Here is a 27,966-nt window from a genome sequence, read left to right on the forward strand (position 1 = left end):
AAAAACAAACAAACATGGATTTGGGAGAAAAATAACTAGTCTCTGTCCAGGAAAGGTGGGCGAGGAGGAAGAGAGTAAATATTTGTGGAATATTAGCCAGAAGATTGGAGCTGGATTTTTGTACGTTAATTCATTAAATCTGGGATAGGCTTCAGATTCAACTTGTTCCCATGTTGGTGTTGTTTGTTTGTTTGTTTGTTTGTTTGCCTCAGCCCCAAATGGAAGATAAAATGGAAACAAGGATACTTCTCATCCTTCCTCTCTCTCCCAAGACACATTTTATACCCCAAGGGACTCATAAAGAAAATATTCTACCTTCACTAATTACTGATGAGATGGAGACATATATGAGATCTTTTGAAAGACTTTCTCTAGCCTACCCTCCACAACCTAAACCATTTTCCCTTTTGAAATTCCATAGGACCTGCAGATGATTAACAGCTAATCCTTTCATTTGTTTTCAGAATCCTCCCCCCTTTCTCCCTCTGAAATAAATAATTTTCATTATATCAGTCAGGATTCTTGGTTGCAAGCAACAGAAACTAACTCTGGTTGACAAACAGAAAAGGAACAAACAGGGCAGAGTTGGAAAATAGAAGACAAAAGATAGAGTCCAGTCTAGGAGGTCTGATAGCCAAATAATAGGACTCCCAGAAAGGGAAAGCAGAGGGAACTATCAAACTATTTATCAAAGAACTATCAAAGAAATCGAAGAATTATCTAAGAAATTATTCAAGAAAAATCCCCAGAACTGAAGGGCCTAACAGGTGTCAGGTATAATGGATAAAAATAGTTCCACAAGACACAACATGGTAAAATTTCAGAACATTGAGGACAAAGAGGAAATCCTACATGTTTCTAGAAAGACTGAAAACAAAAGATTTCATACACAGGGTCAAGAATCATAATAGCACTGTATATCTCAACAGCCACACTGGCAGCTAGAAGGCAATGAAACAATGCCTTGAAAATTTTGAAGGAACGTTATTTCTAATCCTACATTCTATACACAGCCAAATGATTAAATGTAAAGATAGAATGAAGATATTTCCAGACATGCAAGAAGCCAAAAATATTATCTTCCATCAACTGTTTCTCAGGAAGCTACTGGAAAATAGTTTTCATCAAAATGAGGTAGAAAACCAAGAAAGGGAAGCTTATGGAATCTAGAATGCAGGTTTTCAACAGAGATGAGGGGTGAAGGGAATCCCAGGATGGAGATGAAAGAAGATTCCCGGACAATAGCTGCCAGCAGATCTTTAGAGTGAACAATGCAAGTTAGAGAAGTCAGGAGATTCCAGAGAGAAGATGGTGTCAACAAGATGAAATTGATAGAATACCTAAAGTATTTGAGTATATTGAAAGGGTACTTACCCACTTGGAGGAAGGTTAAGAAAAAAGTTAGTAGTAAGGCCATAGAAAATTAAGCAAATGAACTAACAACAATGATTAACCTTCAGAAAAGCAAAACATTATGCAAGAAAGGAGAAGTAACCATTGTATGTTACATAGCTCAGTAGTCAACAGGGTTTATAGCCTTAATAATGTAAACGTTGTATATTGCTCAGTCCACAATTATGGATATAACCAAATCAGAAGGTCCCCGGGGTTAGTGGGAAGAGGAGGAATGTGTGTGTGTGTGTGTGTGTGTGTGTGTGTGTGTGTGTGTGTGTGTGTGTGTGTCCTTGATTTCTATCTCTCCCATTTTGTTTTTAATCCTTTCTGATTTTTTCTCTAATGCCCTTCTATTTTATCCTTCAAACTAATGTATTTTCCATGCTTTCAATAATGCACATGTATTAGTTTTATCATCAGAGAAAAGACCAATACAGATTATTACAAAAAAAAAAAAAAAAAGGTTGGAACCCTGTCTACAAGCAACCTCAGCCTTCCTTCTTAATTCACTGTAGACGTAGCATCTGTGAATTTTTCTAAATGTTATGTGAGCCTACTTATGTTTTCAGCATGTACCACTAGGCATAATGAGTTCCACAAGGTCACCCTGCTGTGCAAAGTTTTCTTTCATAGAATCATAGAACCTTACATTTTCATTTATCATCTTTCAAACCCAAGTGATTTCCTGAATTCACAAATTTTATAAGGTGTGTTCAGGACAGGTGGCTGAGGCAAGGTCTGTGAAGGAGAGCAATGAGGGGAGGGTTGGGGTGCTTTGGGCTTCTTGGGAGGCAAAGTTGGTGGTGACACCAGGAAGGAGTGGACTGGGAAGAGGAGATAAAGAACCATCTCCTGTTAAGGACACTTCCGGAGGACAGATCTGACGTCAGGCTCTCTATGCCTACAGAATAAAGTCCAAAGTCTTTAAATCAAGGCCTCTTAAATGCAAATGAATCACCTGACTCTCTTGTTAAAATGCAGATTCTGATTCAGGAGGTCTGGGGTGAGCCTGGAGTCTGCATTTCTGACAAGCTCTCAGGTGACACCAAGACTGCTGGCCCACGGAGCATGCCTTGAATACCTAAGATGACCTGTAAGGTCTTCTAAAACTGACCTTCTGTCTGTGTCTTCAGCTTCACCTCCCCCGCTCCACTCCCAACCTGTTCCAGCCATGCTGAGCCACTCGGAGTTCCCTGAATGTGCTGGGTGGGAGCTCTGTGTCTTTGCACATGCTGTTCCCTGTGCCTGGAATCTATCTGTCCTCCCCTCTCCTCCCCCACAATTACTCTCCTGAAACCCAGTTCATGTGTGTCCTCTTTTGTGAAGACATTACTACCACCCACTGTCCTTCAAAAAGAGTATTTCCTTCCTCCTAGATGTGTCTATTACTCCCTTTGTCGTACAATATTGCAATTTTTTTTATTTACTATGAACTCGTTGAAGGAAAAGACCATGTCCTGTCTTTGTATCCCCAGCAGCTGGCAGCTAAATAAATGCCTCCTACATGAATGAAGGCTTGTTTTATAAAGAAGGAATAGATTCTCAACAACGTATAGTTTTACACAGAGGACAAGAAAATTAAGACTCAGGAAAGGATATTCGATGTGTCTGGTAGGTGATACCTGATAACTATCACTACTGCCAGTTTTCTTCCTATGCTTCCCTTTTTCCTTCTTTTCTTTTTTCTTATCATCCTTCCTAACTTTCCCCCCTCTATTTGTTTACTTTTTAAACTTCCCTTTGCAGTATATTTTACTACGCAGGTTATGTTTTTTTTTTCAGTATAGAAATATTAGTAAATCTAGATAAATCACACGAAAAGTCCTGAAGTCTTACTTATCACCTGGAGATAACCGTAACATTAACATTTTAATTAACATTTTAATGTATATCCATCTAGATTTTTTCCTATGCATAAGTATATATAAAATGTACCTGTGTATTTATATATACTTCATTAACATTAAACAAATTAATGTTTTTAATTACTCTAACCTAGCTGTAGATAATACCTCCTTTGGAGATAGCACCAAAAACCTACATTTCAGAACATTTTTGAGGAATATAGGCCAGTTAATTTGTAGAATATCCTGCAATTTGCTTTTATCTAATGTTTTCTCATGATAAGACCCAGACTTCGCATTTTTTGGTAAAAATTATATAAGTAGTCTGTCCTTCTCAGTACATCACATCAGAAGGCACATAGTGTCAATTATTTGTGATATAAATGGATTCATTTTTTTTTTCCCCAGTGGCTTGAAAAATAAAAGTTTATTTCTTGCTCACATAAAAGTCAGGGGCTGGTATTTTTGGCTGTCAGGTGGCTTTTAGGAACCCAGGGACCTTTCATCTTGTGGCTCCCCCTCCTAGAGCCTTGAAGGTGTCTGTATCCACCCAACAGCTTAGGTATAAGAGAAAAATGATGTAAACTGATTCATGATTAATGTGGAATCTACCAGGTTTCTCTGCTGTAATGTTAGCATATTTCTCTTCGTAATTAAAAAGTAATGTATGAAAAAAATCTGTGCATATGAAAAGATACTAAATAGTCATTAGGGAAATGCAAATCACAACCACAGTGAGACACTACATCATACCCAAAAGGATGGCTAAAATACAAAAGATAGACAATAACAAATATTGGTGAGGGTGTGGAGAAATTGGAAGCCTCATACCTTGCTGCTGGAAGTGTAAAATGGTGCAGCTCCTTTGGAAAACAATTTGGCAGTTTATCAAAAGGTTAAACATGGGCACCTATGACCCAGCTATTCTACCTCTAGGTATATACTCAAGAGAAATGAAATCATATGTCCACACAAAAACTTGTACACAAATGTTTATAGCAGTATCATACATATAGCCCAAAATAAAAACAACCCAAATGTCCAATTGATGAATGGATAAACAAAATGTGGCATTCCCATATAATGGACTAGTATTCAGTCATAGAAAGGAATGATGTGCTACAACATCCCAACTCTGGGATCCCAAGAGTCTCTGCATATACCATCTTTCCCCGAAAATAAGACCTAGATGGACCATCAGCTCTAATGCGTCTTTTGGAGCAAAAATTAATATGAGACCCGGAATTATATCATATCACATCACATCACATCACATCACATCACATCACATCACATCACATCACATCATATCATATCATATTATAGACCCGGTCTTATATTATAGTAAAATAAGACTGGGTCTTATATTAAGTTTTGCTCCAAAGGACGCATTATAGCTGATGGTCCCGCTAGGTCTTATTATCAGGGAAACACGGTATCAACAGGAGGACCAGTGTCCCTTTTCCCACATAAATGTGGAGAATTAACTCACACTTAGCTACACTGGGTGAAGCAGCTCTGGTGTGAAACTTTCACCCTGAATCCGGTTCAACTTCACATACAGACTCCCCGAGCCGTCTGAGGCAGCAAACAAAAGGCGGGCAAAGGAAACAGCTCAGGTATCATAATTACTTTATTCTTATCTTCTGTCAGTCACAGACAGGGAAGGTGAGTCCCGGGAAAGACAGCCCTGTCTGAGGATGTGCCTCTGTCCTCAGACACTGGGAGGAAGCTCTAGAGTGGGGTGGTGCATGAGTGGTTTCCAGCAGACAGGTAAACAGTGTCCAAGAGACGTGACAATGGCTGGACTAAAGAGAAAGTCCAAGGCTGATCAGAGGTCTGAGGAGATCTGAGAAGAGCCTGGAATGGAAGCCAGAGGCCAAATCCAGCCCACTACCTGGGCCACAGGGCCCTCTGCTTCTCTGTCGTAGAACCAGCCCATGCTTTCCCTCAGACAGCCACTGAGGGGCAGCAAAGTGCTGGTACGAAATCCAGCGGGGCGGGGGTGGGGGGGGTGGGGGGGTGGGGGGGGTGGGGGGGTGGGGGGGTGGGGGGGTGGTAGGTGGTGTGTGACAGGCCCTGGGACTTGTCCCCAGGTGGGCCAGGAAAAGGAGAGGTGGAATCTTTTAAAGTAAGGGTGGCTGTCTGATCCTGACTCCCCTGGGAAGAAGAGCAGAGGATGGAAGAACCAAGATTCTTGGGGCTTCCCCAGACATACAGGAGACGGCAAGCATACACCTGGGAATTTGTGCAGGAGTCTGGGGACTTACATGCACTTCCCTGGCTCCCTGGTCTCCAATCTGCAATCCCCAGGAGAGGATCTCTTGGTCTGTCTTCCCCTCAGCAGGAGACCTCTGACCTTATATCACAGATGGTCAGATTCCTGGCTGCCTCTAGCTTTATGAAATCCAACCTACCCCTTCCTGGGCCCAGCCCCACCCCTGCCAAAAATGTGAGGGGCCAGGAGGCTCCCCTCCTTCTCTGCAGCTTGTGACACCCGCCCATTTTAGGTGTCTCAAGTTTCTTATAATCCCACATTCCTGTTCCCCCACCCTTCCTCCTTCCAAGGCCCATCCAGGTGTTCCTGGGCCTCCTGGGGGCCTGGATGCAGGTGGAATGCCAGGGCCTCAGCCCTGGCTCTGCTGCCAGCTCAGTGTGCCCTGGACCCCTCTCAGGACCCAGAGTAGGAGAGTCTGCAGCATACTCTGCTTTGCGATGGCCCTGAGTTGCTGCTGTCACGTTGTTTATTGCTGAGAGCTTGCTTCTTTCCCCCAGCTTTTGCATGTCAGCCTCTGACAAGCTTCTCAATCCCCAGTTTCTGCATCCACTGTCCCAGGAAGAGGAGGACTTGAGTGTGGATTCTGAGAAGCAAAACGAAGGCCCAGGCTGAGAGTGGCAGGGCAAAAGGGGAGAGTTCTGACCCCTCAGAACTGGGACCAGAGATTAGGAAAGGAATCGAAGGGGCACCTGGGTAAGGAAGTCAGTAGAAACAGTGTTCTGGTGCCTCTCCTGCACCACCCTGGCCATGCTCTCTCTTCTTACCAATAGCAAAAGTGAATCACAGACAGCAAGAAATACTCGCTCAATACCACGGGCCTGTTGGCAGTGAGGCTGGGAATCAGACACCAGCATCCTGCCTCCTAGTTTATGTCCAGAAGGTGGAAACCACAGAGAGGAAAATGGTGGTGGTAGTGAGAGAGGAGACGGAAGGTCAGGAGTGGCACTGAGAACAACAAATCCCCAGAGACAGGGCCTGACCACCATGCAGCCTCATTCCAGCCCCACCCAATCTGCTACCTGTATGACCTCACGCCCAAGCCCCTGATCCCCTCAGCTTTTCCCTCTGCTATGTGGATATGCAGAACACCACCTTTGTAGAATGGCTGAAATCGATTAATTTAGGACAGCACACAGTAGGCATCCTACCCATTGCCTCTAATCTCACACACAAATGCCACCATCACTTCTTGGTTCCTTCTCTCCTCAAATATCCAAGATGGAACAAAACTTCAAATGCTTCTGCAATATTTCTTGAAAGCTGCAAATAGGAAGGGTGGGGAGGGAGGGGTTGGGAACATAGACAGCATACCTAGTCACCTTCCCCAGGGACAAACAGGTCCCTCAGCATAAGGGTAAGAGAGGTGGCCCTGGAGGGAGAAGAATCCACTCTGAACCTCTCTGACCCCACCCAGTAACTTTCCACTGGCTGGGAGTTGGCTGCTAGCACCAGCTGGCTGCGCTGGCTGCACGCCTCCCCCAGGCGTGGCCCCCTGGTCCCCTCCCCAGCAGGGTTTGCAGGGGGCTGGGTGGCTGACGCATTCCCTGCCTGAGATCTCAACTGCCTAGAGGCTGATAAGGAGACCTGGCCTCGTCACCTGGGACCAGCTGGAGGGACTGGCCCTGGCTGGATAGCTTCAAAATTAGAGATGAGGAGATAAGGAGTGGAGGGGGCTTAGCAACTCTGTGCAGAGTGGCCAGAGAAGCTAGAGGAAGGGACACAGGTACTGCCAAATGAGGCCTCAGGAGGCCGGGCTGGGGACAAGCCAGCAAATGGAATCAGATGGGGAGGGTTTAAGAAATAAGATGGGCAGAAAGGTCTTGGGAAGGGCTGGGGGCAGGGCAGGATTCCCTCCAGATGAGGCTGGCGCAGTTGGAATAACCCTCCCGCCCTCAGAACATCCAGTCCTGGAGGCTAAAGCACTCAGCCTCAGGCCTGGGGCGCATCCTGGGGGGCCGAGAGGAGAAGCTCAGAGGAGTAGGTCTCAGCCCTGCCAACCCCACACGCCTCCCAGGTGGATGCAGGTTGGGGTGAACTGGCAGTGCTGCAGAGCCCAGACCCCCAGTTGGCTGCACTGTTCCCCCTTCCCTTGGAGCCTCAGGCAGGCTTTCACTTAGGAGCAGGGCCTTCTGCCCCAACAGTGCTCTGTCACGACCCAGGAGGGGAAACCAAGGCAATTACGGATGGCACTGGTTTCCTACCCCTCCCTGGTTGCTGTTGGCCCCAGGGCTCAAGTCCCTAGAACAAGCTACTGGTCCTACAGCAGAGAGAGGATGGGCAGCCTGGGACAACCATACGACCCTTCCATAACCCCCACCTGCAAAACACCCTCACCTCGTCTCCCAGCTATCCTTCCACCCGCTTCCTTACAAACTGTTAACGCCTGACCTAGAAGGAAAGAGAGGAGGGGAGGACTGGACACAGGACAGTGTGCCCCAACGTCACACAGCAGTGGCAGCCTTAGGAGGAATCTTGGTGGGGGTGCAGGCCTCAGCCAGGCTTCCTGGGGTCTCTCTCCCACATCGGAAATCCCGCTCATCTCCTCTCACTTGTCTCTTGGGTCCTCAAACTCAGAGGAGCCTCCAGCCTCGACGGTCCCACTTTGGGAGATGTAATTGCGGGGACGGGTGGCACAAGGGATGGTGTGACCTTGGTTCTGCAGGGCGCCCGAGGGCACTCATACAAGCTGCAGAGGGTAAGGATAAGGGTTGGGCTGAGGGAGTGAGCAGGCTGGCCACAGGCCGGGAGGGCAGCTAGTTTATATCTGGGCTTGCAGGAGCACACGGAGGGTGAGGGGACCAGCAAGGGAACATTCTCTGAAAGAAGGAGGGGTGGGAAGGGCTCCTCATTCTCGGCTGGTGCCAAAAAGCTGCAGGAGGAAGGTGAAGATGTAGATGATGTCTAGGTAAATGTTGAGGGTTCCAAAAATATACTCCTCAGGGCTCAGCGTGTGGCGTCGGTTACCCATAAGCAACTGGGTGTCAAAGGCCAGGAACTGAGGGAAAGGGAAGAGAAAGGAGAAGTCAGAAGGTTCAGTCACGGTGACACTGACCAAAGGGTCCCATTGTCCCCCCCCAGGCCCCCCCTGATTTTGTTACCATCACCTGCTGCCTGGCTGCTCAGTGACCCTCCTGTGACAGCCCGGTATCTGGAACTTTCCCAACACCTTCTGTTCCTAATGTAATACCTATTAACTGAGCACCTACTATGTGCCAGGCACAGGGATACAGCAAAGAACAAAACAGACAAGGTCCCTTACCTCGTAGACCTTGAAGTCTAGTGGGAAGTAATTGTTAGTCCAATGGGTATAACCAAAACATGGGGTACTGATCATAAAGAACCTGACTCTATGTGAGTGTGGCAGGGAGTTAGGGAAGGCTTCTTGGAGGAGGGGACATTCAAGCTGAGGGCCTAGTCTTCTTGCTATTCCCTCAGGGCCCTGCTCTTAGAAGATAAATGAATGTTTCACATAACAGCGAGCAGGGAACGGGTACTTATTAGGTGCTCTACAGACATTAGCCTACTTATTTCTACTGAGTAGGGATTCTATTATTCCCAGAGGAAACTACAGCCCAGAGATGTTAAGTACTTGCCTAAGGTTACACAGCTGGGAAATTGCAATGCCAGGATTTGAACCCAAGCAGCTCCGCTCCAGAGCCCCCATGTGTAACCATCTGCTCTGCTGCCTACAGGCAGCGCCTGGGGTTAATGTACCTCCGGTCCGGAAAGAGTCTCTCCCCAGGGCTCCTTGTTGGCCTCCTGGGCTATGAACAGTTATTCCCTTAGAGAGGGCTCCTCTCTGCCACCCTGCCACCCCCGACCAGGCCTTTCCACTGTCCGCACTGATGCCTGCTCCTCCCACATAGCTTTTCTCTGTGGCCCCAGCTTGCAGAGCAGAACCCCCCTAGAAGTGGCACGTTACATTTGACAGGCATGGTGTACTTTTCTGGGAGAAAGAAGCCAAAAAGTTCCACCAGTGTCTCAAAGGTTATGAACCACTGATCCACATGGGATTGGAATTCTTTAAATTGATTCACATTCTTGTTAACTGGGCTGTGCCCGGCAATTCCATCACTTATTCATGGACCTGTGTTCCTTGGGTCCTCTGAAACATTCATTATACCATAAATATGCACGGGGCAAGAGCTGGTGCCAGCGACTTGCTGAGAGCTGCAGACAACTGGGAACACAAATGCCTGACTTTGGGGGCTTACCACTTAGTGGGGAACACTGAGATGATTACAATGAAACCCAGTAAATGCCAGAATTGGGACTGATTGGGCAGGAGGAAGGTGTCCCAGGAGAGAGGACATTTTACTTGGGCTTTGAAGGATGAGTAAGAGTTTGCTAGACTGAGAAGGCCCAGAGGAGCCCTGGAGGTGAGGGTCATGGTGTGATGAGTGAGGAATTCAGTGTGGCAGGAGCAGGGGGGACAGAGAGAGGGGGCTGGAGCCTGCCCATGAAGCTTGTACTTCACTCTGGAGACTGAAGCCCAGCTTTCTTTCCTTCACCCCAGACACCGCTTCCTGGGGACCTAGACTCAGGACCTAGGCTCTTTGGAGTTATTTTAGGTGCAGTGCCATGGAAGCCTGCGAGGATCCTTGCCTTGGCACCAATGCCCCTGGCGCAAAGGGGGCAGATGCTCCAACAGGGAGCAACACCAGCAAGTGGGACATCAAGGCACATCACCCTCAAAGGTGGGGAGGTCGGGGGTGATGGTAAGTGTGGGCTTGAAAATCAGACCAACTGGATTCCAGTCTCACCCTCGCTACTCAGTAGTGGTGGGGCCCGGAGCAAGATATTTAGTCTCTCTGAGCCTGAGTCCACATCCATAACAGGGAGATGAGTACCTTCCTCCTGAGTTGTTGTGACAGGGAGACAATATGGGCAAAACACCTGGCACAGCGCCTGACATACGGTGAGCACTTAATGAATGGTAGCTATTCATGTGGTTTTATTGTTGTTATCTGCAGAAGGAGAGGTGCCCTCGTGAGAACCTGTGTACACTGATGCGGAGCCTCTAGTGTCTCCTGTGCCTCATGGAGGAGGCAGAGATGTTACTAGGCGAAGCTGTGTGGCCTTAACAGAAGGAAAATGAGGAGCCATTGCCAGGAATGGAGAGCTCCATGCAGGGAATGTCAGCCTCTCTGAGCTCAGTAGCACTGAAGGAAGGGCATCTGAGAACACAGGACGGGAGCTCGAACACCTGGCTTGGAGTGCAGGTTCCATCCCTCAGCAGCCGTCACTTGCCCTCAGTGTCCTCATCTACAAAATGGGACAGTAGTCCCCAAATGACCACACCATAGTGTGGTTTTGAGGGTAAATATAGGACAGTGCAGATGGCATCAACTATGATTATGCGTTAGTATTATTTCACTCCCTTCTATGCTCCTTCTGAATTTGATTTGGATTCCCAAATAAATTTCCTTCCATAGAGAGAACAAGCAAGGAGAGGGGCCAACTCCAGTGCTACAGGCTGCTTGGCAGTCACAGCTGCCAGCAGAAGTTAATAAATTGCTGATCTGGCTTATCAATCAGTAGCTTGCTTGGTTGATTTCCCAGAGCCTGGTCACCCCTGGGTGAGCTAATGAAAATGAATCTCTCAACCTAGAAGGCTTGGACCTGATCAGGTTTGGGGGTGGCCCCTCGAAAGACCATTCACCCAGGAGGCTTCCTACAGCAGCCAGCTGGCTCTTCTCGTGGAAAAAAGAGGAATGAAATTATTTCTGCTCCTGCCCTTGGCCTATGGCCATGGATGTCTATCTACGTGGTGCTCTCTGGGATAGGCTGCCCCACATTCAAACCCACTGCCTTGTGCCACCCGTCACTGGAACTTCATGTCTGTGAGTCAACTGAAGGCTTTTCATTCACTTATACCCAACAATATTTATTGAGCATCTACTATGTTCTAGGGAACTTGCCTGCAGAGAACTGACAGTCTAATGTGAGCAAAAGACATTATCAGAGATTACATCATGAGCAAGCATTCATTATAGGGGAAAGTTACCTACTGATAACCCCCTGGGCTTTGTTCACTAACGTCTTGGTTGAGAGTAAATACCTTGGTTACAGCTAACATCTTATTGGCAGCTAAGATCTCAGTAGACAGCTGAAAATGGGTTAACCACTAATACCTGAAAGGATAGCAGGCACTTGAGTTAGTAGCCAGCTGAACACAAGACCCTGCAGAAGGAGAATGTAGGATTGGGACAAGAGGCAAGAGTGGGACTAGGATGCTATTAACTGACGTCTGAATAGTCCTCTCACACACTAATCCTTTACCTCATCTCACGAGCCCAGTTTGCGCTAGGAGGTAGGCATTATCATCACTACGTTACATATGAGGAAAGGAGTCTCAGAGCAGGTGAGCGACTTGCTGATGGTTATTTTTCTAGTGCTGGAACCAGATCGCCTGTCTCATTCTGATAGAGACAGGGACAGAGTGGGCTTGCAGGGAGGGAGGGGGCACGCACAGACGGCAGAGGAGCCAAAGTAAACTTTCCTGGTTCATTTTATTGGCCAGGGCCCGCCCCCTGCTTACATACTTGGCTTGACCCTGCCGTGTCTAGGACCTAGGCTCATGTCTGTTGTCCTCCCAAAGGGGAGGTTGTGAAGCTCTAGGGAGCCATGTCATGGAAAGGTCAGCTCAGAGCCACCAACAAACAGGCACTGAATACAAAAAGCTGGGGTTGCAATGTGTTGAATCAGCATGAAAAATAGCACATGGACCGTGTCCATCCTACAGAAATGCCAGCACGAGTATGCAAAGCAGCACACCCAAGGCCATCCACTGCAGCATTGGTTCTAACAGCGAAACATTTAAAACAACCTCAAACTCTATCTACTAGGGGAGGTTTAAATAAACTGTGGGCAGAAACATCTCTGACACATGCTACTATGAGAAAAAAGCAAGTCGCAGGAAAATCCATATCAGATGATCCCCTTTTTGTTAACAGACAAACCTTAGGAAACTATATGTCATAGGAGACTATATAGCAAACATCTATAAAATGCATATAGAAAGGTCTGGAAGAAGATGAACAACAGTGGTTACCACTGGGGAAGGCAATGACGGACATGGTCCAAACAGCGTCTGCTTTTCCTGTATTATTTAAGATTTAAAAAACTGAAATGTATGAATAAATACATTCCAATACCATGCAATTAGAAATTTTGAAAAGAAGGGTTAAAGTTACACAAAGGAAGAGTTTCTGAACTCTCACCATAAGCCTCTGTGACAGGTGTTGCACTATCATCTCCATCATGTAGCTGAGGAGACTGGAGCACAGAGAGTGTAAGTGATTTGCCATTTCACATGGCCAAGGGGACAGCTCACATCTTCTGACCCCTGAATCCCACTTTCTTTCCATGATGTGACACTGCTTTGGGGCATGGTGTGAAGGGGTGTGTGTGTGTGTGTGTGTGTGTGTGTGTGTGTGTGTAGCAGGATGGAAGAGGAAGAAAGAGAAGCACAGAGTTCACGGCCGAGAGCACTGCAGGCTTCCTGGGGGATGCAGGACGCCCTGGGCCCCCCTGGTCCTGCCATCACTTACTGGACTAGAGGGTGAGCAGGGCCTTTGAGGAGTCTCTAGAAAAAGACAACCAGCCTTAAGCTCTGTGCCCTAGGTGGGGATGCAGGATAGGGTAAGGGAAGAGAGGTGCTGAGCGGAGACCCAGAGTCCATTAGTTGCCCGGAGCCAATGTAACACACTTCTCTCGTCTCCACTGACCTGGATGTCACAAACAATGACCGCAGGTAACCCTGGATCCCAGTGTCCACCTCCAGATGGGCCACTGAAGGAACAGGGTCTGGCAGGCATGGGAGCCAGAAAGCTTGGCCCAGGATAAAAGGAGAGCAGTGTACGGAAGTATGTGAGAGAGCCCGTGGGTGGTACCATGACGCAGGGCATGCATATAATACAGTGCTCAGGAACACGGACGGGGGTGTCACGCAGACCTGGGTTCAAATCTTGCCTCTGACCTTAGGCAACTGACTACAACCAGCAGGTAATATTTACTGATCACTGATGATGTGCTTTGTATATATTAACCTGTGAGGTGGGTACGATTATTATCTGCATTTGACAGATTAAACAAAATTGGAAGCACAGAGAGGTGACATGATTGGACCAGTCCTCACAGCTACAATGTGGTTGAGAACGGATCTGAACCCAGGTACGCTGGCTCCAAAATCCAGCGCTCTGAATTACCAGGTTAACATTTACAGTAAGGGTATGAGCTACCATGATAGTTGAAAAACTACCATGTTCGGGTGCTAGGCTGTCTTCTTTTTCTTTTTGTATATTATCTTATGTAATCATTACCACAGCCTTGTGAGAGTTAATATCAGCCCCATTTTAAAGATGAGGCAACTGAGGCACAGAGAAGTCAATAACTTGCCTAAGGTCACAGTGGTAAAAGGATGAGCTAGGCCTTGAATGCGGTTTGGGTGGGGTGTATGCGGCCGTCCGCCGAGCTTCCTCCCACTCTGCATGCTCCCCTGGCCCTCTGACAGTCCTTCTTCCTGGCTCTGCTCTGGAGAACCCTCACGCAGAGTATGAGAGCAGTGACTCCTTCCCTCCCTGCCCTGCCCCGCCAGTGTACATTCTCCTCTGCCTTGCTCCCTCCAGGGCCTCTGAATCACCCTCTCCCTCAGTCCCCTACCTCCAGGGTTGGGGTGGGGGCTTTCTTCACCCTCTCTGGGTCTGGGTGTTGTTAGGGCTTGGTTTGAGCAGGGCGTTGGTACCTGAGGATTAGCACCTCAGGAACTGAGACTGAGGTGAGGCCTGGGCGAGGGACACCTTTTAGCGCACTCTGCACCAAAGGAGCAGTTACCGGTCAATCCACCCTCCCTCCCGCTCTGAAGGAATCCACTCGACTTCCAGAGGGTCAGGTGAGGCCTCAGGGGAAGTGCCAGGACTGTTTTAGTGGCAAAGGGTGGGTGACAGAACAGAGAAGGTTCTCACTGGATCTTTCAGGCTCGTGTAAACCACTGAAGCAAAAGGGCCTCTAAACGCTGAATGAAATAGATAAGTCTAAAATAAAACCATATCTCTGCCTTGGGTTTGTGCAGCCATTTTTACTTTTCAGAGTGTTGCTCTAAGTATGAAGAAGGTAGGGCATATATCATGGCCCCCGCCAGAAAAGCAGGTGGTATGGGGCAGACTGAAGTTTCCTTCCTGAATCCCTCAGATGCTGTCATGTCTGGAGGACAGAGTCCCTGTTGGGCTGGAAATAGCTGCTAAAAGCCCTGCCTCAGGCTGGCAGATGAAAAGGTCTCTGGGTCCCCCTGTTGTGGGGGAGTTGACCTGGATGGCTTCTCTGGGGCTCTGTGTGAAACGGACAGCCAAGAGTGGAAAGAATGCTGGGCTGAATCAGGGAAATGGGGCTTGCATAGAGCTAACACTGCGTATATGTGTGTGTGTGCGCACACGTTTATGGTATTTGTGTGTGGTGTGCGTGTGTCTAGTATGTGTTGTGGTGTGTGTATGGTGTGTTATGCCTGGCATGTGGTGTGTGTGTGTGTGTGTGTGTGTATGTGTGTGTGGCCGTGCTCTCTCCAGGCCTCAGTGCAGGGAGGTCCTTCCCAGCTCTGAGGGCTCGGCTCAGTCCTGGCTTTCCTTTACTTCCACAGACTGGCACAGGTGGCATGTCCCCCAGTGGTTGGGGTCAACACCCAGTATTGGAGGCCCAGCATTTCTACAAACAAATCATCTTCCTATCCAAGCTTCATTCATCCCAATACCACTGGCCCTGAAGCATCTAGTACTGACCACACGTGTTCTCTCTGCCACCCTGTCCCTGAGTTTGGGTCACTGCAGTGGCCTTCTAACTGGTCTCCCAGCCTCTGTCCTATCCATACAGCTTCTCAATAATCTTCCTTAAAGCACAGAGCCTGTGATGTTTCCCCAGGTCCTCAAACTGGCCAGGCTGGGCAGGGAGCAGAGTTTTGTTCCCATTGGGCCTCTCACCTACTTTCTAAAGTCCTGTGCCTCATTTCTTCCCTGGGCCTCCAGGCTTGGCTTCCTTATTTAGGTGGCTGGGAGACCCTAAATAGATTTTGGGAGTCCCCAAAGGAGAACTAACTCCGAGGAAGAGCAACCTGCCTAAAATGGGTGGGCATGGAGGCTCAGCTGCAGCGGGAAACCTGCTGACCAAGCCCGTGGCCCCACCTGTTCTCTCTCTTCCCACCCCAGCCCAGCCCTCAGGCTCCCCTGCCTGCCTTTCTGTGAGCGTCTACGAAAAGCACCCAGGGAGAGGGCATCAGAGGGGAGAGGAGGATGGGGCCAGTACCTTCCGGCTGACTCACCCACTTCTCCTGGCATTTGGGTCTGGCACCTAGTGGGTATGGGGTAGGGAGAGGCAGAAAACCCCTTGAGAATGTACTAGGGCTAGATGGGGTGAGGCCCAGGAGGGATATGTTCCTCAAGGCTGGACCACAGCCCTAAGAAGCCTGGGCTCCCCACCCTCCAAGCTTCGCCTTGTCCAGCTAGGTGTCTCTCCCCTCAAAGACGGCAGAGACAATCATTTGATTCTCACAGCCCTTCTAAGGCCCAGGCTGGTGCGAGTTCAGGGGTGGTTCTCATTGGGGGTCTGGACCTCTTCTGACCCTTCTCTTCACCTCTTTCTCACACGTCCTCCTTGGGGCAGTGAGCAGGGCAGGGATGCACTGCATGCTATCTTGTAATTCTTCTAGCTGCAGTACCGGGAGGGCCCCTCATGATGCCGAGAATTCCCCAAAGGTCAGGATAGGCAGCTGGAGAGACCAAGGGTACTGGGCACTGGTTCTGGAGATGGGTCGGAGCTAGACAACGACAGGTGCAGGACAGAACTGATGCTGGAAGCAGGGTCAGGTTGAGGTCAACGACCTTCTGAATTGGAGTTAACAGAAAGGCCCAGGGACCTTAGCTCTTGTGGGGCAGGGCCTCTGAGGGCCTCTGTCCACCTGAAACTGACGGGAGGAAGGGGAATGAGTCCAGTGTCCCCTCCTCCACTCTCCCCTACCTCATGGGACCCAGGGCACCTGCTGCACGTCCTCCCTGCTTTGACGCAAGAAGACGAGGGTGGGCAGGGCACAGAACTGGAGGATTCATACCTGTGCTCCTGACTGTTGTTTACATAACCTGAAGGATGAGCCCAACCAGGGCCTTTCGGGGTGTGATCTCTTAATGAGACATCAATGGGCAATTAGGCCCTGTGGTTCCTCCTCCCCCGTGACTCACAGAAGACCTAACAGCAGCCCTTAAGTTCACTGCACAGCCACTTTCCTTGCTGGCTCTGACAGCACCATGGCCATGCCGCTCAGGCATCCATTCATTCCATGACATCAAGGCATGCCCACTGGGTGCCAGGCCCTGTTCTAGGCACAGGGGATGCAGCAATACACAAGTCAGAGCAAAATCCCTGCCCTTGAGGAACTTAAATTCTGCTGGAGGGAGACAAACAAGAAACAAAGAAATCATACAAATATCTGGTATTTCAGAGGATGAGAAATGCTATGAAGAGAAATAAAGCAGGGTGAGGAGTAGGGAGGGATGTGTGTGAGTCTGTGTGTGTGTGTGTGAGTGTGAGTGTGTGTGTGTGCGTGTGTGTGTGTTATAGCCTGTTTCTATGCTGATGGGAATAATGCAGTAGAGGGTAATACTGATAATGCAAGAGAGAGAGCGAAATTACTGGAGAGACCTCCCCAGCTCCCCCAACTCCAAGTCAATAGGTGATGCCCTCTTTGAGGACGACCATGTGGCACTGGAAATGGCACCAGGCTGTGCACAGGACACCTGGACCCTCTCCTAAATCTGCCCCTTCCTGGCAGTGGGACTCTGTCAGCCCCTTCACACCCAGGGCTTCATATGTGGAAAGTAGGTCTTAGAACATCAGCGCTGCCTCCCTCTCTGAGTGATGGTGGAAATCCAGTGAGGTAATAGGTGTGAAAGTGCTTTGTAAAATGTAAACGGTGGAACAGATGGTTGAGATTACTTTTATTATTCTGAGAACACAAAGGATTATTAAACAAATTTAATGGATTACTGTTCATCCAACGCTACTTGTACAGACAGCCTCCCCACATAGCTGACATACTTATTGTCACCTGATCTGCATGAAGCCAAGTGACCCTCCATTCATCAAGCTCGCCCTCCTCCCACTCTGCCCTGCATTGACCCCTCTGCTTCCATTTGACCCTGGCCCTCAGGCCACCCTCTGAGGTCCCCACAGGCTCCCTCGCTCCAGTGTGACCCTCCGTCTTTCTTTCCTCCTAGCAAACTTCCCACCCCATCCTTCTAGTCTAAACTTATCTTTGGCACATACTGGAAAAAAGAGCAAAGTTAGTGTCATAGGGTGACCAACCATCCTGGTTTTTCCAAGATTTAGGGGGTCCCTCAAGAAGTGGGACTTTTAATGCTAAAATTGGGAAAGTTCTGGGTAAACTGGGATAAGTTGGTCACCCTAGTCTTGATCAAGGCCACACTTAGTTGATATGCCATCATCTTGCCAGGAAACCTGGGACAAATCACTTAACTTCTTTCTTTCTTTTTTTAACTTCTATTTATTTAAGTGTGTTTTTCCAAGACCCATCAGCTCCAAGTCAAGTAGTTGTTTTCAATATAGTTGTGGGGGATGCAGCTCACAGTGGCCCATGCGGGGATTGAACTGGCAACTTTTTTGTTAAGAGCACCGCACTCTAACCAACTGAGCTAACCGGCTGCCCCATCACTTAACTTCTTTAGGGTTCAGTTTTCTCATCTGTGAAAGGCGGGGCTTGGAGTTTCACTAAATCGCTTCTTAGTCCCTTCTAACCCTCAAGTTCTGAGCCGGGAAGTCATTTACTCATTCTGCAAATATTTACTGAGTGCTGCTATGTGCCATGCTCTGTGTTCTTCCTGTTGACCATGGTACCCTGGGAACACAGCACAACATATCACACATAATAGGTGCTCAATAAAGACCTGTGGGAATGAATGAATGAATTTACCACACCCCATTCCTGGCTTGATCTCAATCCAAAACCTCCATAACTTCTGCTCATAGATCTGATGTCCCATTTCCCCTTCTCTGCTTCCCCAATCTGTCACCCGCAAGCCTTTGGAAGCTGAACTCTGACCAGACTGAACTCAGCTGAATATTCTAATGAGGGAGAGGACAGTCTGGTCGCTGCTTCTGTTGGCAGTGGACATTTTCCTTGGATGCCCTCCCGAGGAGATGTCACCAATCTGAGTTTATCCCCCTGGCTGGATCCTGGAGCACTGTCGCATTCATATTTGGAGCCCACCTGAGCAAGGGGTCTGTGTTGGGCTGCTTCAGGCAGATGTCATCTGCGTCTGGTCACCTTCTGTCCCCTGGGCATCTGCTTCTAGTCACCCGACTCCCCTCCCCGAGTGGGTCTCTAGAGCCAGACCATCCAGTGGCCAATCTGGCCCTACCACTTCCTAGGATGCTGGATGACCTTGGACAAGTTATTTAATGTCTCTGAGCTTCACGTCCCTCATCTTAATTTGATAACAATAGAACCTACTTTGTAGAGTTATGGTGAGGATGAAGGGCGTGTGGAGAGTTTGCAGGGGAGGTGGGAGCAAGTGCTCAATAAATATTCGCTATTATTGTTATCAGAATCACAACCATTGTCATCAACACTTCCAGTTTGGTGGGAATGGCCAAGAACAAAGTCAATCTAAGTGTCTCTCTCTCCTAGTACTTGGAATCCTTGCTCCAAGAAGCCTTCCCAGCTTATCCCTAGGAGAGCGAGGACTACCTTAGTCCCCGTGATCAGGACACCCTCATGCTCCCACCCCACAAACAGCATTAGCTCTCCCCAGGAGTGAGGGGTACTTCTTCCTAGCTTTCTGAAGCTTCAATCCTGTTGCAACCTTCTTTCCCTCCTCTGCCCAGACCAGCTGGTCTGTCTTGGAGACCAGAGAGAATTCCCTCACCTCAGCCCTGAGCCCACCCTGCCCATAGGTGCTTCACAAGGGTTCAGGGAGGAGGGCTATGAGGAAGGCAGGGATGATGGAGGGGCCTGGGGAGATGCTCAGAGACTGAGAAGGCAGGGCCCCAGGGAGCTACACTCACCAATGTAAACACGCCTGCTCCCAGCACGGCATACACTGCGTGGAGCCAGGGCACCTGTGGGGCAGAGGCAAAATAAGCTTAGGGACAGTTAGAGGGGGTGGTGGGGCAGGGAGGAGGGCTCAGGCCAGAGAATGGAGGATGTGGGACAGACCTCCCCAGTGGGGCCCTCTTACCGCCCCCAACCCTCCCCAGCAGTCCCTGAGAAGCCCCAGGACCAAGAGGGTTCCTTGATTCTCTGTGTGCTCAGAGTGGGTGGGGGAATCCCAGGATAACAGTGACCATGGAGGGCTTGGCAGGGGAGTGCCCAACCTGCCTGGCACTTGTTTCCTCCACATACAGCCCCAGGCTCAAGGAGCACAAGAGTGACTCATCCTGTTGGGCTCTGTCATTCTCCCAGCCTGGGTCTGGCCTGAGGCTGCTCCCTCCTGCCTGTCCTGTGCAGGGTCTGTCTGTCTCTCTGTGGCCAGTTCCTGGGCTCTGCCTGTGCAGGTAAGGGGCTCAGGTGGAAGGGGACAAAGACTTGAACTCAGGGCTGTGGTGGGTGGCGGTCTGGAATCCCTGCCAGCTGTGTATGATGGGACTGCCTGCAGGGGCTGGAGCAGCACCTCTTCCCAATCTCAGGTTCCCCCAGGTCTCAGGGCACCCAGCGCTGTGTGGAAACCCTATAAGAGGTACCACACCAGCTGTGCCCTCTGTAGGGACTTTCCCCAGAATATTTCTGGAAGCACAGGCATCCCAGCAGCCTGACCTGGGTCAATAAAGGTTTCTTTGAAGCTCTGGGGCCACTTCCTGTACCCCCTATCCTAGATACACAGAGGGCCCCAGGCCAGCTCCGGCCCCTCCCTTCGTCAACAGGATTCTGGGAAAAGCCAAGGAAATGCCAGAACCAATCCCACTGTCCTGGACTGGGAGCCAATGCCCTGGGTGCTGGGGTTCGAAGAACTGGGTGGGGGAAGATGGGGCGAGGACCTGGCAGAAAAGGGGCCATGAGGGACAATGTACCAAGAGGAGCAGGGGGCGGGTATAAGCACTGAGCCCTCAGCAGGGGTCCAATAGCTTTATTTATTGGGTTCCCAGGATCTGAGCCTCAAGGCCCTCCTGTGATGCCCTCCGTCAGCCCCCTTCTCCATCTGCAGCAGCGTGGGCACCTGGAATGGGTCACTGAGCCTGAGCAGTTCTAGCTGGCTTGCCCAGGGCATGTCGGACACTTGTAAAAGGGCTGAGCTTTGGCTGGCCTCATGGATGCTCCAGTCGGGTGCGGGTAGGCTCAGGGCCCACTTCTCCAACCCCCACCTGCCGGGCTGGCCAGAGTCTGCCCCTCTGAATGTGGCCGATCCCCCAAGACTCCCAGGAGGCCCTTCGTCAGGGCCCGTCTGGGTCTGCTGGTCCCTTGGAGCTCCAGAGCTCCCTCCCCGGCCAGGGGTTTAAACGCTCCGTGGCACCCCTTCCCCCAGCCTCACCTTCTACTGAGAGGGGAGGATAGGAAAGGTGAAGCCGGATGTGGCTCACGAAGCAGGCAGGTGCCCAGGCCTGCCAAGAAAGGCCTCCTTGTTGGTTTGCTTACGCTGCCAACCAGCCCAGGGCAGGTGCCAGGAGGGGCCGGACAGGATGGGAGGCTGTGAGCCTTTGGCTCTGGGCCTTCCCTGGAGGGTGTGGGAGGAAACAGTCCCCTTGGGCCCGTGGCCCCCCTCCTCCCTGTGTGGCCTGCTGGGAGCCCCTGAGACTCACATATTGGAAGGGCAGGAGGATGGCCAGGATGAGTCCACTGAAGAGCAGAGTCATGAGCAGCACAAAGAGCACGCCCTGGCAGGAGGTGAAGTCAAACTGCAAGGACAGGACAGGTGTCAGCTGCTGGGCTGTACAACAGGCCACCCCCTAGTGCTGACCCCCAGCCCCGAGTGTCCCCTCCCCCTCCCCTCTTCCACGTGGCCGCCCCAGACCCAATTCACGCCCTTTACCTCTCACCAGCTCACCCAGCCCTGCCCACAGGGCCCAGAACTGACCTTGGTCTGGAAGCTGAAGACGGTGACCGAGAGGCAGACCAGCGCTGTGATACCCAGGCACAGCAGCACGGACGTGGTGTTGTAGTAACTGCAGGACCACAGACCAGGGCTCAGCCTCAGCAGGGCTTCCACTTTCCTAGGCCCTCCTTCCAGGCCTACGCTCTTCTGCAGGGACCTGATCCCATGACCTCTGGCCCCCACTCTCTCCCTTTTCCCAAGGTCCTCCCTTCTCAACATGTTAGACTCTCGGGGAGGTGGGAGTGGGGGTGGGAGGGGTTTGTGCTGGTGCCTGGAGGTGGGAACTTCATGCTCATAGATCTGGGGTCTTTTAAGCTGCAGCCTGACAGAAGTCACCTCGGTCTCCTCCATCCCCGACCCCACCCCACGGACCTAGAGGCACGGTCCAGTAGCATGTATGGCGAGGTGGCTCTAGGCCAAGGTTTCCTGCCTGCCTGAGTCCCCTCTCCCATTCAAATGCTCCCAGGAAGGATGCTGTTTGGGGGCAGTTCCCCCACACACACCGTGTGTCCAGTCCCTGGCTCCGAGCCTGGTCTAAGGCCCCCTCCCCTACCACGTGTCCCCTTACCTGGACAACATCCCAGTAAGGTAGGCCATGGACAGGGTCTGAAAAGAAAAGCAGGAACGCTCCAGAACTCAGACTTTGGGACCCAGACACCTTCAAGGATCAGCCCAGGCCTCTACCTCTTGCATATACCCCTTAACTCTATGTCTGCTTCACTCACACCCACATTTACTTCCAGGACTCGTGCCTGGCGAAGGAGCCTCTTAACAGGTCTTGTGCCAGCTGTGCCTTTCTTCCTTTTGCAGCCCTGCTCTGCTCCCTTTTCTAAGACCTCTCCCCACATACACTTTTAATTAGCCCTAGCTTAGGATGCCCCATACAACCTCTTAAAAAATATCACAATGAAAAGAGACAATGATGGTGTAGTAGGGAGACTAAGCCCACTTGGAAAGAGAGGGTGGAACATCTTTTTGGAAGAAGTGGGTGAAAATACCCATCTCCCCCAGTGACCTCACATTAGACATCCCCAGCCTGGACTTCCTGGCACTCAAAGCCTATCCTCCCGCCCTCCTCCCTCCATCCTCATTTGGCATCTCTCCACAGCCACCCTCAGATCACTTACAAAGATGGTCAGGAGAATCAGGTTCCAGGGGAAATACCTCCTGCAAGGCAAGCCACCAAGTTCAGAGGAGTGTGGGGGGTGCCAGCAGCCGTAGGCTGGGTCACCGCGGCAGGGAGGAGGTCTTTGCCCACCCCCACCCCCACTTCTTGGAGGCTGTTTCTTCAGCCACATTTCCATGTGCCCCAATTAGTCTGTCCACCCTCCGCCCACCTCAGAGGTGTCAAGTAAAAGAGGCAGGGGTAGGTTTGCTTGATGGAGTCCAGAGACTGATGGGGCCCTCTCAAGGGTGCACACTGGTGGGAGGCAGGGCTGGGGTCGGAATGTCCAAGATCCTGCTCATGCTCCCACAGTGGCTCCTCAAGCATCATCATACCTAGATCCAGGACAGCAGGCCAGGGTCAGGTAGGTCGCAAAGAATACAGCGCTGTGAAAGACGGGTGGTGAGTCAGCCAGTCCACCCTGAGGCCTCTCCATCCAGTCCCCTGTTCATCCCACTCTCCACCCCCACAGGGAGCCAGGCAGGGTGATGGGGGCTGGGGTAAGGCTATAGTCATCCTAGAACTTAGCAATGGGCAGGTGGGTGGTCCAATTCTAAAAGAGAGGGAGATGAATAAGATGAGCCTGCTTCTAGAAATGCTTGGGTGCCATGGGACAGCTGACCACCCAATCTAAAATGGCCTCCCTGGACACTACCTTATTACTTCAAAGAAAAAGCTCATATACAGTGTTTTGTATGTACCAGGCAGAGTGCTAAGTGCTTTATGAATATTAACTAATGTAATCCTCATATCTTTTCTATGAAGCATGCTCTTCACTTTACAGCAGAGGTACAGTGAGGTTAGGTTACTTGTCCAAGGTCATATGGCTACCACGTAGCAGAGGCAGGATTAGAATCCAGGCCCTCTGGCTCCAGAGTCCTAGCCCCACGCTGCGTTCTTCAGGCTATCCCCAGCCCTGGCACCAACTGTAACAATCCTGTTAGTTACTCTATTGTTGGTCTACCCGATTAGACTGAAAGCTCAGTAGGCAGGGCCCTTGCTATCCTGCCAGCACCTGGCATAAGCAGGAAGTACCTGCGGCATAAATTTCTGGATCAGGTGGCTGTGTCCAGTGGGAGACTGGCAGGGAACTCAGGTGTAACCCCAAGATAGGGATTGAAGACTGGGAGTTTTCTGGAGAGCAGTGGAGGTGGAGGACAGTCGAGAAGGTGGGAGACGAGGGCTGAGGACCCCAGAGTAGGGCATGATCATGCCTACCTAGATTGGTGCCATGGTCTCCAGCCAACAGCAGGCTCTCTACATGGCACCTGCCATCCTTCCCCATCTCCCTCCTTGGTTCTCTCACACATCCTCCACAGCAGCAATTCCAACCGTCCTCCCCATCCCAAAACCTCCCAGGCTGCCTCCCTCTCCTGCATGGTCTGGCCTGATGTGTCCCAGAAAGATCTGAGATAAGGTGGGGCTCCCTTCGTTCCCTGCCTGCCACCTGCAACCATCACGGCATGCATCTCTGTGCCCTTCCTCCTGTCCCTCTTTTCCTCCCACCCCAGTCCCCCCAGCCTGGGCTCTGGGTCCCACCTCAACTGCCCCGCCATCTCTACTACCTAAATCTTTCTACTGCTACCTCTCCTTCCACACAAACCTCCTCAGCTATTTTCCATCTTTAACCAACGTCTACCCTGGTTCTAGCTATTGCCACATTATCCAACTCACAGCCAAGCTTCTTGAGAAAGGTATCTCACTCACTGTCTTCTTCTCTCTCTCTCAATTACTCCCCAACCCAACACAGCCAACCTCGGATTCATTTAATGAGAGCTGGCTTTGCCACCTCCCTGTGACCCTGTTGAATCCAACTGACACTTGTCAGTTCATATCTTACCTGACTTCTCAACATCATCTGATCTCTTCGCTGTTCCCCTGATTCCACAATGATATACTCTTGGGTCCCGTCCTACCTCCCTGGCCACTCCTCCTCAATCTCCTTCAGAGTATCTCTAAATATGCCTCCTTCCTTCCATGCATAGGGTCCTGTGCGGCAAGTCTCCCTTCATGGTCTCTCTGGGACTCCCTTTATCAGGAAAAGGCTCATGACTCACACTCGTATTTCTGATCTAAATTTTCCTTCTTAACCAGACACCTGGATTTCAAACTGCTTCCTGGGCAGTTATGGCTGTTCAGAAGCGCGCTAAACTCAACAGGTTAGACCCAAACTCGCCCTCTTCCCTGCTCTTCTCCTGCATCCCTATTGCAGAGGACATCACGTACCCTCCACGTCGCCCAACTAGAGGCCTCCGCCTCATCCTGGACCTCACACTGCCACGCCCAATTAATCACCTGGCCCTGCTGGTCCTCCTACCCAGGCAGCTCTCAAATCTGCCCGCTTCTCTCCATTCCCACCACCACCCATTTAGGTGAGGCCACATCTCTCTCTCTGGTAGATCCAATCATGGGAATCCCCTGTTTAAAAATACCCAAAGACCTGGCAATGCCCTGCACAATCCACCCCTGCCTACCTCTCCAGCCCATCCCTCACCACACTCCACCCCTCCACTGTCCTCTCTCATCACCCGCGGCACCCTCACGCCGCTTCTGCGGGAAGGACCAATGAGCGAGGACGCCTGAGGCCAGGGTTACAGGGACTTCCTCCGTGTACCATGGGCCTGCTGAAGCCTGCATCCTCACACCCCCACGGCCTGCTTCTCTGACCCCCAGGAGTAACATCTGGGGGACCAGTCTGCGACCTACTTCTTTTGTATTCCTACCTCCTAACCCAGGGCCTGGCATGGGTGAGGTGATCTTTAAATATTTCTGGATGAAATGCAAAAGGACAGGAAATGAAGGGTTGAGACAAGCCTATTGGATTTGGTGACTAGGAGCCTTCCATCGTCACCCTTTCCTGTCCTTCAGTGGTTCTCGAATGACGTGGAACGTTGTCACAGGGCCTGAGGGGTTCTTAGCGCAGGGCCCGGGCTGCTGCACACCCTGCAGTGAGGGGCAATAGGGGCTCCTGTCCCGGCTGAGACACACTCCAGCGTCCGTCTCTTTTGGTCTCGTTTGAGTCATTAGTCAGTTGCTTCAACAACAACAACAATAATAATAACACCTCGTCTATGTGTGTCCTGGGTGTGGGTCCTGCTCCCACTTGGCTAGACTGGAAGCCTCCTGGGGGCAAGGGCCCAGGCTCCTTCTCTCTCTGATCCTCAACCCACACGACAAGCAGTCCGGAGGAAGGGCAGAGGGAGTCACGACCTAGGGGTCATGCTGCCGCTCTGGAACCTGACACGCATTTATATCCCTGCTCTGCCATTACTATCCTGTGACCTTGACCAAGTTACTTCATTGCAAAGCCCCAGTTTCCACCTCTGGAAAACAGGAATATTGGTACCAACTCACTGGGCTGTGGTGAGGATTGAATGAAGGAATGCACATCAAGCATTTAACACAGGGCCTAGTATGGGGCAAGGACTTGAGGAGGGCAGTTGTTATTATCATAAGTCTGACAGCTTCCTGGAGAGGCTCTGACCCTCCTCTTCCCAGCTCTGGTCTGGCCCTTTTCCTGCTCTGCCAGGTTCACCCACCCCCACCGCATAGTCTTTACTCCATCCCACTTTCGGGAGGCCAGCATTTCCCACTGCTGGGGCTCAGAGGGAACAATCAGACAATAAGGCAAGAGCCCACTGAAGAAGATGACTGGGGCCTCAAGAAAGCCGTGGGGAGGGGGGCAGGGAGGTGTGGAAGGCTGCTATCCCAGGGGGCAGAGAATGAGTCATAGAAGAAGTGAAAGACTGACTTGCACGTCAGAGCCTGGGGCCCTGGAGGGGAACCATGGTCTGTTCAGAGTGCCAGGACAGAGGAGGGAGGTCAAAACCCAGTGCCCTCCCCGAAGTGTCCTGCTCTAGGACCAGTCCTGGGTCATGGGGGAGGCAGCAGTGCACCGAGGAGAAGTGCACGAGCTTTGCAATCAGAAAGATTGGGGGCTTAGATCCTGGCTATGCTGCTTTGGAAGGAATAACTTCTCTCAGAGCCTCAATTTCCTCATGTGTAAAATGCGGATAATAATAGTGTCTGCCTAGTAGGGTTGTTGCAAGGATCAAATGAAAAATATCTGTAAAGCATTCAGCATAGCACCTCACACATAAGAAAAAAAAAAGAGCTGTTTTATTCTTACTGTTATTAAGGGCTTAGTGTGTTGGAGGAGGTGAGACCACTAGGTCTCAGACCCGGAGGCAGATTCAGGGGGCAGAATGGACAGAGTTGAGGGGTGGACAGGGGCAGTGCAGAGTCACAGGCTGCTTTTCTGGAGCAAAGGGCAGCATCTTGGTGGCAGAGCCCCCAAGCATGTGGAAAGCTTGGGACACCTCATAAAAAGCACATGGTCCACGCTCATTTCTGATTCCTCTCCACCCCTCGCACCCGAGCCAGGGAGAGCACCCCAGTTTTCTGCCTGGAGAAGCTGAGGAGGGGTGCTGATAAAGCTCACCATTCAGAGGCCAGACTGACGCCCACCCTCAGTGGGGTGGACTCTGCCCCCACTTCCAAGCCTGCTCATTTCTGGGCTGTCCCCCATCTGCTTAGGGCATGGTGTCCTGCAGACCTTCCCACAGAAGGCCTGGAGAGGGGCCTGGGGACTTCTTTTTTGAGTTCTCAGTGTGCCCGAGGCTACCAGGTGGTGTCGATGAGCTGGGCGCCATGCCAACCTGCTACATGAGCTGGCCCGGGGGCCAGTCCCTGGGGCCTCATTCGCTTTACCACACAGCGCCTCTCAGTTCCCTCAGAACACATGCCTCCTGCTTGGTCTGTAGACAAGCCCGCTGTCCTGTGCCCTAAAGAAGGCTCTGGGTGTGAAGGGCGCCTCCCCTGGGACCCACAACTTGCTCGAGCTGCCCCTCCACTCCTCTGTTCCTCCAAGGAGCCCCAGAGACCCTGAGACATCTCCTTCCCATCAGCCTTTGGCTGGCATGTATAAACTCTAGGCCCACTCTGGACTCTTCTGGGCACGGGGTGGTCCAGCGGGCTTTGGGCTGAGCCCACGTCCCCACCAGATCCCTTTCCAGGAACAGGCCTGGGATAGCCCTCGTGTGTAAGCTTCTTGGCCAGGCATTCAGAGCCTCTGCCCCATAGGGCCCCACTGCTCTCTGCGATGTCCCAGGTTCCCCTACACAGAGCCTTCCAGTCCCCTGACAGCCCAGTCCCGTCCCTAACTTACGATATGTACCATGTGCAGGCCCACTGCCAGGC

General features: G+C 50.9%; 1 protein-coding gene across 2 annotated transcripts in view; it reads right to left on the reverse strand.

The window, feature by feature from the left end:
* Positions 1–4,854: 4,854 nt before the first annotated feature.
* Positions 4,855–27,966, reverse strand: part of FAIM2 (Fas apoptotic inhibitory molecule 2) — a 31,795-nt gene continuing 8,683 nt past the window's right edge. For both annotated transcript variants that reach the window (XM_019724621.3, XM_019724620.3), the window contains exons 6-12: positions 23,103–23,153; positions 22,730–22,769; positions 22,171–22,208; positions 21,585–21,672; positions 21,310–21,405; positions 19,582–19,635; positions 4,855–8,512 (exon numbers count right to left, since the gene is read on the reverse strand). In XM_019724621.3, the coding sequence (XP_019580180.1) occupies positions 8,363–8,512; positions 19,582–19,635; positions 21,310–21,405; positions 21,585–21,672; positions 22,171–22,208; positions 22,730–22,769; positions 23,103–23,153 (517 nt within the window). In that variant the 3' untranslated portion in view covers positions 4,855–8,362. The remainder of the gene's footprint in view (positions 8,513–19,581; positions 19,636–21,309; positions 21,406–21,584; positions 21,673–22,170; positions 22,209–22,729; positions 22,770–23,102; positions 23,154–27,966) is intronic.

Source organism: Rhinolophus sinicus, chromosome 1 (genome assembly GCF_057876585.1).
Source record: "Rhinolophus sinicus isolate RSI-liver-muscle chromosome 1, RSI-T2T, whole genome shotgun sequence".
NCBI lineage: Eukaryota > Metazoa > Chordata > Mammalia > Chiroptera > Rhinolophidae > Rhinolophus > Rhinolophus sinicus.